This window comes from Lotus japonicus, chromosome 4, assembly GCF_012489685.1.
Source record: "Lotus japonicus ecotype B-129 chromosome 4, LjGifu_v1.2".
Classification (NCBI taxonomy): domain Eukaryota; kingdom Viridiplantae; phylum Streptophyta; class Magnoliopsida; order Fabales; family Fabaceae; genus Lotus; species Lotus japonicus.
The window spans coordinates 353,134-366,230 of NC_080044.1; the positions used below are offsets into that span (position 1 = coordinate 353,134).

General features: G+C 35.2%; 1 protein-coding gene across 2 annotated transcripts; it reads left to right on the forward strand.

Annotated features, from left to right (window-relative positions):
• The first annotated feature begins 863 nt into the window (after positions 1–863).
• Positions 864–12,619, forward strand: LOC130713938 (cullin-associated NEDD8-dissociated protein 1). Of its 2 annotated transcripts, none has more exons than XM_057563765.1 (29): positions 864–1,006; positions 1,199–1,260; positions 1,347–1,516; positions 1,645–1,855; positions 2,411–2,576; positions 3,217–3,346; positions 3,457–3,571; positions 3,670–3,827; positions 3,924–4,047; positions 4,309–4,359; positions 4,434–4,516; positions 5,182–5,266; positions 5,335–5,436; positions 5,535–5,633; positions 6,840–6,950; positions 7,025–7,108; positions 7,180–7,320; positions 8,039–8,131; positions 8,532–8,653; positions 8,742–8,904; positions 8,991–9,230; positions 9,609–9,857; positions 9,986–10,162; positions 10,257–10,403; positions 10,534–10,650; positions 10,844–11,012; positions 11,217–11,294; positions 11,374–11,512; positions 12,229–12,619. In XM_057563765.1, exons 2-29 carry the CDS (start codon positions 1,225–1,227, stop codon positions 12,323–12,325), a joined length of 3,657 nt encoding a protein of 1,218 aa, XP_057419748.1. In that variant the 5' UTR covers positions 864–1,006; positions 1,199–1,224; the 3' UTR covers positions 12,326–12,619. The 2 variants fall into 2 exon arrangements, with proteins under 2 accessions (XP_057419748.1, XP_057419749.1); XM_057563766.1 differs by having other exon boundaries at positions 883–1,027.
• The last annotated feature ends 478 nt before the right edge of the window (positions 12,620–13,097 follow it).

Genomic DNA, 13,097 nt, shown 5'->3' on the forward strand with positions numbered 1-13,097 from the left:
GTTAGGGAAGAACATACCAACAGAACGAAGCCAAAGCTTTTTAGGATGTGAGCAATCATGGAGACAATGAAGAGCATCTTCCACCATATGAGAGCATCTAGTACAAGCACGACTATCAACCATATTGTAGGAAAAATGAAGAGCAATCACTGGGAGAGAGTTAGGAAAAACTAACCAAATAATGAACTTGTACTTCTCAGGAATAAGAAGTTTCCATTTTACGGATACCCTCCTGACTATGTTTGAGTTTAGGGTGTTTCTCCGAGACTTGCGCCCTTATTTGTCTTTTGATTCTCCTTTTTAATGAAATTTCATTGTTCTTTTTAAAGCGAAATTTAATTATTACAGTAAAAAAAATGTAAAAATGTCAATGTATTTTATGGATGAAATAAGAGTATGTTACTCAATAAAACTTTTCTCTTTTGAGTTAACACTTAAAAAAGAAGTTTGGTTGCAGAAGCGGTAGCAAAACATGGCTTAGATTTGAGGCGCAACTTGTAGTTTGATTTTTCCCTAGGTGCCTCTTTTTGATACATCGGAAAAGCCCTAGGTGCCTCTACCCATTCTAATTCATCAAAAAAAAACTTAAAAAAGAAACAATAAGAGGAAGAGTGTAATATGAAAATAAAAGTTTGTCTAAATAACCTAAGGAAAAACTTGAATTAAATTACCATAATTATATGTGGACCAATAATATTTAACATAACTAAAATTTATAGCCCACTTATGTTAAATATGATTGGATCACATCTAAAATTAAATTATATTGATTTAACCCAAATTTAATTTATTAAGGGTTATTTTGATGAAAATAAAATGTAATAATATTAGTGATTTGAGGTCATAATAAGTAGAAACGAAACGTTAAAAAAAAAAAGTAGAAACGAGACGAGACGAGACGAGACGAAAAGGGTTTTAAGGGCAGTGGCACGGAGCGAGCGGGGAGGGAGGAAGTGTGAGAAAATTGCATTTGGGTTTTAGAGAGGTGAAGAACCGAAGCGAAGAGGTGCGTGCATTTTCAACTAGGGTTCGGTTCTGCTTCTGATTTTCTTCTCGCATTCCATTCTAAACATTCACGATGCTTTGCTTTTGATTTTCAACAACTTCACACACGCACACACTCATACTCACAATTGATCGATTTCTTTGCTTGCTTATCTAGTTATTTTCATTCACCTATCGTTTCGTTTCTTCTCAGTTTTTTCGCTGATTTGAGGTGACAGAATGGCCAATTTAGCTTTGACTGGTATACTGGAAAAGGTACTATTGTTATTTCTTATTCAAAGAGGAATGCATTTTTTCGTTACCAACTAAACTAAACTGTTTGATTCATCTTCTCATAACAGATGACTGGGAAGGATAAAGATTACAGGTATATGGCCACATCTGATTTGTTAAATGAGTTGAACAAAGCCACATTCAGGGCCGATTCCGATCTCGAGCTCAAATTGAAGAATATCATCATACAACAGCTTGATGATGCTGCTGGTGATGTTTCTGCACTAGCTGTCAAATGGTAATACCACTACTACTACTACTACTACTACTAGTACTTTCTTTCTCAATGTTATGCTATTATACTGCACCACCATTCAGTTCAAGTAATCTATTTATTATTGATTTAAACCTGATTCAAAATTGCAGTCTCGCTCCGTTAGTGAAGAAGATGAGTGAGGCCAGGGTTGCGGAAATGATCGCACAGCTGTGTGTCAAATTGCTCAATGCAAAGGACCAGCATCGCGACACTGCTAGCATAGCCCTCAAGACGGTTGTTGCTGAAGTTTCTACTCAGTCTCTTGCACAGTCTATTCTTTCAATTCTCTCACCAGAATTGATAAAAGGAATTACTGGCCCAGTAAGTTCTTCATTTTGCTTAAAAACTGCATTCCTATTTGGGGGGTGGCCGCCACACGCCTCAATTCAGGACTGAAAACTATGGTTTTTGGACAAAATGTTGATTAAGAGTTTTTTGTTACTTTATTAATAATTGCTGGTAAATTAGGGTTGAGTTTTACAATCTATATCTTTTGGTCTAGTAAGCCCATAGATCTATGGTGCAATATGACCTATGCATGCGGTGATAATCCAATTATTTTGTTCTTGTGCATTACTTGGGAGTTGTGTGACAAAAAGGGGATCATATTGATTTTTTAGGTGTTTAATTTGGGCCTTTTGGTTTTGGGATCTACCTAAGCCAATTGGTTCATGGGCTTCCAGAATTCTTTGAGAAAAGGAAATCTTCTGAATGGCTTTAAAATTTGGCAATTTTTTGTTTTCATTTACGAAATTGCTTAGTTTTGTGTTTGTCCCTCTCCCGTGCTTAAGCGTTAATCACAATTAATTATAAACACTTTATTTAGTGCTTTTTCTAAGTGACATGCTATTATAAATCTCCTTATTTTATCCACAGGGAATGGGCACAGATATTAAATGTGAATGTCTGGATATTCTATGTGATGTCTTTCATAAATTTGGCAATCTGATGGCAGTTGACCATGAACTGTTATTAAGTTCCCTACTTTCTCAGCTGAGTTCTAATCAAGCTAGTGTGCGTAAGAAGACTGTGACATGCATCGGTAAGACAACTTCAAATTGGTGGTCTTTTGTTTTCCATGTGAAGTTTGTTTTACTGGAGAGTTGATAGTTTTTTTCACTGTTTGAATATTGTCAAGTTTTTCTCCTTCCATTGGTTGAAAACTCTGTTGTAGAAAAGTTGTTTAGAGCAAAATCTTATTCAGTTTTTTACTATATATAACTTTTCTATACTCTGATTTGAACCTGTTAATCTTTTAAAGTCATCTAGATTTTTGTTGTAACTGGAATATGGGGTAAAATGTAACCATGAATTTCGAATTGGCAAGCTAAACCTGACAGAGAGACTAAATTATTAATCCTTCACCTCTTCTATATTGAAAATTATATTAAAGGTGGACATTTTGTCGTCAAGAAAACTGATGATGGCCTCCTGAAACATGGCCTCCAGAGTTTCAGGATTGAATTGGAATTTTCAAGTCCATGTATATGTTGTTTACGAATGGAACACTAATTGATTGGATATAGTTCATTAAATTCCTGATCGCATTGAAATACTTGATGCAAGACAAGATATTTTGAACCCTGAAATGGACAATTTTAAATTTGGTTGAGAATATTGTTGCTGAAAGCATGAACGTAAAATTGTAGTTTGCTTTAACAAATTCTTTTTCATCTCTTCAGCATCTCTTTCTTCGAGCTTGTCAGATGATTTGTTGGCTAAAGCAACAGTTGAAGTTGTTACCAACTTAAAAAATAAAGCTGCCAAGCCTGACATGACCCGTACAAATATACAGATGATTGGTGCTTTGAGGTTAGCAATTTCTTCCATATTATTTTCTCCCTTTTGCTTCAGTTTCTTTTTAATGTTGAAAAGAAAATCACTTTCTTGTTAATAATAGCTTCTGATAATTGGTGTTTTAGTCGAGCTGTTGGCTACCGATTTGGGCCCCATCTTGGAGACACAGTTCCGGTGCTTATTAATTACTGTAATAAGGCCACAGAAAACGATGAAGAGCTCTGTGAGTATAGCTTGCAGGTGATAAGTTTATTCTACGAAGTGTGCATATTTGTAAATGTAATAACACAGTGTCAGTGATCAGTCATATGCTCAATAATGTTAATATTTGTCTGCAGGCTCTAGAAAGCTTTCTCCTAAGGTGTCCAAGGGATATTTCTGTTTATTGTGATGAAATTCTACATCTGACACTAGCATATCTAAGTTATGATCCAAACTTCACGGACAACATGGAGGAGGATAATGATGATGAAGGTCATGAAGAGGAGGAGGATGAGTATGCTCTTTTGGGTTCATTTGGCTGAGTGTGGGATTAATGTTTACATGATATGCTTCATGTTAATCATGCCATATATGTTATATTGTTTGGCAGGGAGAGTGAAAATGAATATACAGATGATGAAGATGTCAGCTGGAAAGTTCGCAGAGCAGCAGCTAAATGCTTAGCAGCATTGATTGTTTCTCGTCCTGAGATGCTTTCAAAGCTGTATGATGAGGTAATTATGCTATTAGTGTCTTATTCGTATTTCGTACGTAATCTACTGTTCTCTTTGTCTTTTTAAGATATTGCTATTGTATTACTTGATCTCTCTGGGTAGTGGGTGAATATTTGGTTTGATGAGGTATTATGTTATCCTCATTTCCTTCTTATAAATTCTTTTATACAAAGAAAATAAACTTTTTACATGTTTCTGAATATGCTTGTTCGCTGTAATCTTTAGGTGTATTACTGCCTAACCGTAAACTTTCTCTTTTAGGCTTGTCCAAAACTGATTGACAGATTTAAAGAGCGAGAAGAAAGTGTAAAGGTAGGTGAAAATAAGTAATTTATTTTTAGTGTTTGATGACACAAGGTTATTTCTCTGACATGGATGGGTTGCAGATGGATGTGTTTAATACTTTCATTGAGCTCTTACGTCAAACTGGAAATGTCACAAAAGGGCAGATTGATGAAAATGAAACGAGGCAAGTGGCTTATGTTCTTCCTAGTGACAAATCACTTTATCTAATTTCATTTTTCAATCTGAACCATCCAAATTTTAAGCTACTATCTAACAGCCAAACCGCAATATTACAGACTTACCCACCTTTGGGTCACTTTTTCACTTACCCACATTAAAGGAACCCTTATAGAGTAATGTTCTTGTATATTTTTGTAAAGTCTGAAGTAAATATTTTTTTGAAGAACCTGTAGCATTTGTAACGCATGAAATCTGTTATCCAAGAGCACTTCTGTTATTATGACTGGTGTATAGCTTCACTGCTCTGCTTTTACAGAGATGACATTTTACAAATTTTATATCTGAACACAGCTCTTTAGGTTACAAGGAAATACCCATTTTTGATGTGATCCTCACCGTTTAGCTATCTATGTTAGAAATATAATCATTCATGTGCCATTTACCTAACAGCCTAAGCTTTTGGGATAATTGGTCCCTGACAAACAACTGCGTTTAGTCATTTACGCTAACATATGCGTCTAAACCCTAAAATATATTTGGGTTAGAAGCTTTATCATTAGCAATATTATCATTGACCATGTCTGTTTTTCCAGTAGTTAAACCCAGTTTTTCCAATAACCTCATAATATATAGCACTAATTAACTTCTTGGCACTGACATGCTGTGCAGTCCTCGATGGTTGTTGAAGCAAGAACTGTCCAAGATTGTCAAATCTATAAATAGGCAATTGCGTGAGAAGTCTATCAAAACAAAGGTAGCAGTCACAAAAAATTCATATTTGATTAAACTCTCGCCAGATTCTAAGCATAGTTGTCTATGTAGGTTGGTGCCTTTTCTATTTTGAAAGAACTTGTGGTTGTCCTGCCCAACTGTCTTGCAGACCACATTGGGTCACTGATTCCAGGAATTGAAAAAGCATTAAATGTAAGTTATAATGCTGAGTTAAATTTTTGTTTAATTTCATGTAGTTTGTGCTACATTGCCATTGCTCATTATTTTGTCTTTTTTTCTTTGCTATATAGGACAAATCATCTACCTCAAATTTGAAGATTGAAGCCTTAATATTTACAAGATTGGTGTTGTCTTCACATTATCCTGATGTTTTCCACCCTCATATCAAGGTAACAGCATGAGTATTAGTTTAATTTACTCTTTGAATTGGTTTTTGTGTACCTTTACCGATTGCGTTTTGAGGGCAATGCTAGTGCTGTAATAGTCTAATGGATATAATATATTATGAGGAAACATATTATAAGTGTAATTTATGATGTAATGGCCCCTAATTGCCCCATTCTTCTAATAAAAAGTTCAATTTCAGCACAAGATATGTTGGCTTGTGCAATTTCCACGCTTTAAGCCCAAAGCCCTCGTGTGAGGGGGCATATTATAAAGAAAAAAATATAAAACTGTTAATGTGTCTTCATTTAACAGCTTAAACTTTTGGGACGGTTGGTTCATGATACTTATTAGATTTGTATTTTATGATCAAAATTCTAAGGTCAATAACTCCATCTTCTTCACAGTAAATATCAAAACAGAGGTCGTATCCTTAGTCTATGATTATATCAGTTAGTATGTTGGTTCTGTTTCACATATTTTAGTTTTGGTAAAACTTACTAGATTTGATGTCTTAGTGAAGTATTTTTATTTTCCCCCTTTAATATTTCAATCTATGATGTCTCTAACCCTAGTGATTGTGATGAGTTCAGAAAGTCGCTACAAAATATGCTTCTTCTAAATTTATAATTATTTATTCTGTTTCAGTACTTATTGTAACGTTTTCTGTCATCTTTATCAGTTTTCATTTTGTCTTCTATTATGATTAACTCATTGTTTATAGTCCTCTGTTTCTCTTTCTTAAGTCACTTGATTTCTATGGAATAAAATGGTCATCCTGCACTTGATCGTTCAAGGCTTCAAACTTTTGGTTCAATTGTTCTAGGTGTCCTAACGAAGTGAACTGTGTGTATCTAGACTTCAATCTTTGCCATGTTCAGTCTCATGGTTGATATGGTCATGATTACTGTCAGTAATCACGACATGCATGCAGTTGTAACTCTTGTATTTCTGCACATTTTAAGTTCAGTGGGCTTCATGTGAGGCTGTCAGTTATAAAACCTTCTCCTCCTCTCCTGTGTTCTTAACAGCATATGTAAGCCTCTAGTTTTGGTGGCTCCATGATACACTTTATTGGTTTAGATGTGCCTGTTGAATTCGTCAATGCAAGGGCAGTGACATTTATTTGCTATTTCAATGTATATTGATTATTGAATATTTATAGTTATGATATATAGCATTATTGTGTAATTTTTTGTTTCTGTTTGTAGGCGCTCTCTGCTCCTGTTCTATCAGCTGTTGGTGAGCGTTATTACAAGGTTACTGCAGAGGCCTTGAGAGTTTGTGGAGAACTTGTTCGTGTTGTGCGACCAAACATTGAGGTATGTATATATCCTCTTTGGACTGAAAACCAATGTTACTTGTTTCTAACAATCAGAATGACATTTTCCTGTAGGTGTCTGGTTTTGATTTCAGACCATATGTCCATCCCATATATAATAGTATAATGTCACGCTTAACAAACCAAGATCAGGATCAGGTTTGTAGATATTTTGTAGAAGGATGTTTTTAATATTTTTTTTTATCATGCATAATCTTTTTCCTCTCCAGGAAGTTAAGGAATGTGCTATCTCCTGCATTGGCCTCATTGTGTCAACATTTGGCGACCATCTGAATGCAGAATTACCTGCATGCCTTCCTGTGCTGGTTGATCGGATGGGAAATGAGATAACCCGACTTACAGCTGTTAAGGTTGGCCAGTTGACTTTTGTAACTGAATTTTTTAAATTGTGACTTACATTTGTTATGCAGAAAAACTGTTAATAGTATAGCAGTACGGTAAGGCTAGTATGAGGAAAGTCATAAGGTTTAACAGAGCGATTTTTTGAAGTGTACTCAAATTGAAGGGTGTCTATTTTTTTTTTTTTTGCTTGCCCACATGGTTTTTACTTTTTAGTATTGATAGAGGTACAAGTCAGTTTCATATGCAACAGTGGTTCTAAGTATTAAGTAATTTGTGAAACATGGGGTACTCTCTGTTTGATTGTTTTTTTCTTCTGCATAAATTGTTAGAATTTTCCCAAATATCGAATCTATATCTTTCCATTACTTTCTTTGTTAGCTGCCCCTTCCTCCTTTATGTAATTTAGAGTCCAAGTGTCCAAAATCTAAACAATCTGACAGCTACTGGTTCAGATTAAGAAAGAACTAAAGAAATGATAGGATTTTTTAAAAGATAACTCTGAGCCTTGGATGTGTATCCAGGTTAGGAAGAGAATGACTGGATCCATGTTGTTCCCCTCAAAGGGTTATGATTTATGATAGCCGAGGTCCTCTCACTTCAAAACTAATCTCCAACTAAACACTAAACCCCTAAATGGCTATGTTTGTATTGTACTCCTAGTTGCTTACCAGGAAACATGTTAGCTTGAGTAGCAGTATATTCTTTAATATCAAGGTTCTTATGCAGGCGTTTGCTGTCATTACTGCTTCTCCACTTCGGATGGATCTATCGTGTGTCCTGGAGCATGTAGTAGCCGAGTTGACGACATTCCTTCGAAAAGTATGCAATGCTTATCAGATATTTTCTTTATTAACATGTAATTTTTTTTTTTTGAAATTCCATATTGGACTTAATCTGATTTTGAAGTATCCATAAAGCAAAAATATGAATGTCGACAATATACCGGACTTTTATTATTTCTTAGTTTATTTTAATTTCAATTTTTAGATTAATATAGTCTAAAATATTATATTAGATTAGTAGAATCTAAATTGAAATGCTTTCTATTTAATGGAATTTTGGTGTTTTGATGATCCCTACCTTGTTGACCGCAACTTCTGTATTTCTTTCCACATTAATGCTGCTCTCCAGTGAATATTAAATTTATTATAATTTCCTGGGAGTTCCCCACTGTAAGGGGTGAGAAGTTCTGAGATTTGCTTTGGTGGTTTGCAAACAGGCTAATCGAGCACTAAGACAGGCCACCTTGGGAACCTTAAATTCACTCATAGTTGCTTATGGTGACAAGATTGCTTTGTCTGCTTATGAAGTTATTATTGTCGAACTCTCCGGACTAATTAGGTTTGTCTTACTGATCTACATTTGCACCGGTGATTTGGATTGATTGACTTTTTTTTATTTCTTCTCATCTTTGTTGCTTGTGTTTCAGTGATTCTGACTTGCATATGACGGCTCTTGCCCTGGAGCTCTGCTGCACATTGATGGGTGACAAGAGGTCAAGTCAAAGTGTTGGTGTGGTTGTTATAAACAAAGTTCTTCCTCAAGCTCTAACATTAGTCAAAAGCTCATTGCTGCAGGGGCAAGCACTTTTGGTAATGTTTATGCATGTGACTGAGCATACCCATTTTAATGATATTAAATATGTCCGTGCTCACATTTTTTGCACTGAATGCTACAGGCTTTGCAGCACTTTTTCGCTGCTTTAGTCTATTCTGCAAACACTAGTTTTGATTCTCTGCTGGAGTCACTACTTGGCTGTGCTAAGCCTGCTCCACAGTCAGGTGGCATTGCTAAACAAGCATTGCATTCAATTGCTCAATGTGTGGCTGTTCTATGCCTTGCTGCTGGTGATCAAAAGTGTTTGTCTACAGTGGAAATGCTTACTGACATTCTCAAGGATGACAGCAGTTCTAACTCGGTAATTTTGCTCTCAACTATTTCTGCTGTGTAGTAAATGTGTTTTGATAATCCACCTATTCAACACCTTATAAAGGTCAATCCTGCTCCAATTGAATCTTGATCTCGCAGCACTGCTATCCGTTTTATATTTGCAGTTTCCCTTCCTTTTTTCTTGTATGGCTTTGCTTCCTGGTTTTGTTAGAATATCTTCAGAGTATTTTAGACAATCTTAAGTATTCTTAGCATTTCTTGATTATCTTTATAAGATCTATAGAATATATTGTGCAGTCACTTATTTGTCTCAAAAGAAAATGAAATACATTGCCACAATAGCATCCCTTCAGATTACTCCTAATTTTCTATATGTACTAATCATTGTGTGTTTTCCCTTTCAAAGGCTAAGCAGCACCTTGGTCTTCTATGTTTGGGAGAGATTGGTAGAAGGAAGGATCTAAGCGCACATGCACATATAGAAAATATTGTAATTGAGTCTTTCCAATCTCCTTTTGAAGAGATAAAGTCTGCTGCCTCATATGCCCTTGGTAACATTGCTGTTGGTAATCTTCCAAAGTACTTGCCATTTATCTTGGATCAGATTGATAACCAGCAGAAGAAACAATACCTCCTGCTTCATTCTTTGAAAGAGGTATGTTTCCTCGAAAGAATATATGGTTGGTTACAATTTCTTTCTAATATTTAATATGATGCAATTATGAATTATGATTACTTTCTTATATTTGATATATATGTGATTCTCTTGTCTCTACTTGGCAGGTAATTGTGAGACAATCTGTAGATAAAGCTGAATTTCAAGAGTCTAGTGTCGAGAAAATACTTGATTTACTCTTTAACCACTGTGAAAGTGAGGAAGAAGGGGTGCGCAATGTAGTTGCAGAGTGTCTGGGCAAAATTGCACTCATTGAACCTGTTAAACTTGTTCCTGCACTTAAGGTATCTGAATTTAACTTGGTACCCTGTACTTACGCGTGTGAATTAGATGTTTTATATTTAATGGTTCTGTTTGTATTTTCTAAAATTTGTATAGGTAAGAACAACCAGTGCAGCTGCATTTACTCGAGCTACTGTTGTCATTGCTGTGAAGTACTCTATAGTTGAACGCCCTGAGAAGATAGATGAGATCATATACCCTGAAATATCATCATTTCTGATGCTTATCAAAGATAATAACAGGGTAAGTTTTTTTTTTTATCAACTTACCCACCAAGAAATTTATCACACTTTTATTTTTATGTTTATGTGACTTATTTGCTGATTATTATTTGGTTTGAACTTTATTATTACTTATTGTTATAAACGTGCAGCATGTTAGACGGGCTGCTGTCTTGGCTCTAAGCACATTTGCACACAATAAGCCAAACCTCATCAAAGGGCTTCTTTCTGATCTGTTGCCTCTTCTTTATGATCAAACAATTGTTAAGGTAACATGTATTGTGTTATTCTATTTCTTGGGGTTCTGTTGAATATGACATAACAATATAAACCTGACTTTTTCATCCCTATGATTCTTTTGAACTTTTTAAAGTAACCTAATATGTTCTGTAATGGCTTGAGGCTACTGGCTTTTGAAGAACTGCAGGACGTTTTCTGATTTTTATAATGAATTTTTGACAGCAAGAACTGATTAGGACAGTTGATCTTGGTCCTTTCAAGCATACTGTGGATGATGGGCTTGAGTTGAGGAAGGCGGCTTTCGAATGTGTAGACACATTGCTGGATAGTTGTCTAGATCAACTGAACCCCTCATCATTCATTGTTCCTTATCTTAAATCTGGTTTGGATGGTGAGCCCATCTCTTCTAATCACATTTGTTGCTTCTGATTTACTCACCTGATGTTAAATTTTAATTTCGACATTTTTTATTTCATGTTAACTCTTTTCATCATGGATTACCCTTCAACTATTTTTCCTTGCATTTTAGCACAAGTTAAGATGTCAAATTGTGTTTTTTAGATCATTATAATGTTAAAAAGCTTGTGTTTTTCAGATCATTACGATGTTAAAATGCCTTGTCACCTGATACTTTCGAAACTAGCTGATAATTGTCCTTCGGCAGTCCTAGCAGGTTCATTTTTTCTCTGTTGAAGTATTAAGATTTTGGTGTATAGCTTTTCTCTTTTTGTAACTTGGATTTCACCTTTCAGTGTTAGATTCATTGGTGGATCCTCTCCAGAAGACTATTAATTTTAAGCCAAAGCAAGATGCTGTCAAGCAAGAAGTAGATCGAAATGAAGACATGATCCGAAGTGCACTCCGAGCTGTTGCATCCTTGAATCGCATAAGGTTTGTATTTGCGCTGTTTGTGAACAAAGCTACTTATATTTTCCATGACTTATCTGAGACATAACAAATTCAAAACAAAATATATCAATAAAGTTACACCTTTTTAAGAATACACTATCAGCTTGCCATCTTTACTTGTTAAACGTAGAGACAAATATGTTCCTCAAATTACAAAATGGAACATTCCTTCAATGCAAGTGCTAGAATATTAAACAATTGAACGCATAAGAAATATTTGGTGCAAGTGTACGAATACCATGCTTAATATAAATACTAGTGTCTCATCTCATCAATGCTTACATAGATCTTTGATTTATTCTTTTACAGTAATATTTAAATGAATAATTTAAATTATAGTTGTTTTGATGTTGTATTCTATAGAATACCATATTTAATCATTTTTTAATATGAGCAACCCCCCCCCCCCCCCCCCCCCACACCAACACATGGTACATTGCAAATTTACAGTTTTAAATGGATAAAATTCAGTTTAGGCACATAAAGCTTTAAAAACTTACTATTGAAGATGTTCTTCAATGGGTTACGGTGAAGGCATACATGCTCTTCCTTGATAAGCGGATTCTTTATTGTCAAACCATGTTAATTGGATGTAATGACAGAAGTAAATTGGATTTTTTTTCCCTTCTGTTTATCATCTTTGCATTACTGTCCATGTGGCTTATCTAATATATCTTCTGAAAATTTGCATTCTGCAGTGGAGGAGATTGCAGTGTCAAGTTCAAGAGTCTTATGAATGAAATCTCAAAATCACAAACTCTCTGGGATAAGTATTATTCAATCCGCAATGAATAATGCACATGCACCACCGATATATTTTGTTCTTTATTCAGGAAGGAGTGATTAAATATCAACTGTCAGAGCATGTGTGTGATTAATTTTGCCTTCATGGAAAAAAGTGATGCAGTGGTTTGAAACCCATTGATGCTAGGGGTCTGGAAAACTAGTTCAATTTTTTGTTGTATAGGATAAAAGATTTTGCCTTTTTTGTACTTTTTTTAACATGAAAGGTCTAGCAATTGTGCAAATGCTAATGGAAATTGAAAACCATCTTGGTATCTGCGAGCAATGATTTTGTTCTTGTTTTAATATGGGTAAATAGCCAAGTTGGTCTCTGAAAGTATCAACCGCCTTCAAGTTGGTCCCTACACTTCTAAAAAGTCTCCTGCAGTCCTTGAATGTGACAAAGTGCATTCAAGTTAGTCCCTGACGTTAAAAATCTTAACAGACGTTAACGGAGAGACTGACATGTCATGTTTTTTTCCACTTGGAAATCCCACGTAGGAAAGAGATTTGACCGAAACATGAAATCTTCAATTTAGTCCCTATTGTTGAAAAAATGTCTTTCTCGCCCTATCTTCCTCTACCTCTTCCCACCACCATCACCCTCTCTTCCGGGAACCTTCCTCCCCAACTATCCACCCACTCCACCACTACAACTCTAAAATCCCAACTCAAACCATAAAACAAAAAACCCAAAACCCCAAACCTTGATTCTGATTCATGAAGTCAAGAAGATGAATTTTAGAATTGAAACACAAACACGTACTGTTGTGGTGAAAACGCA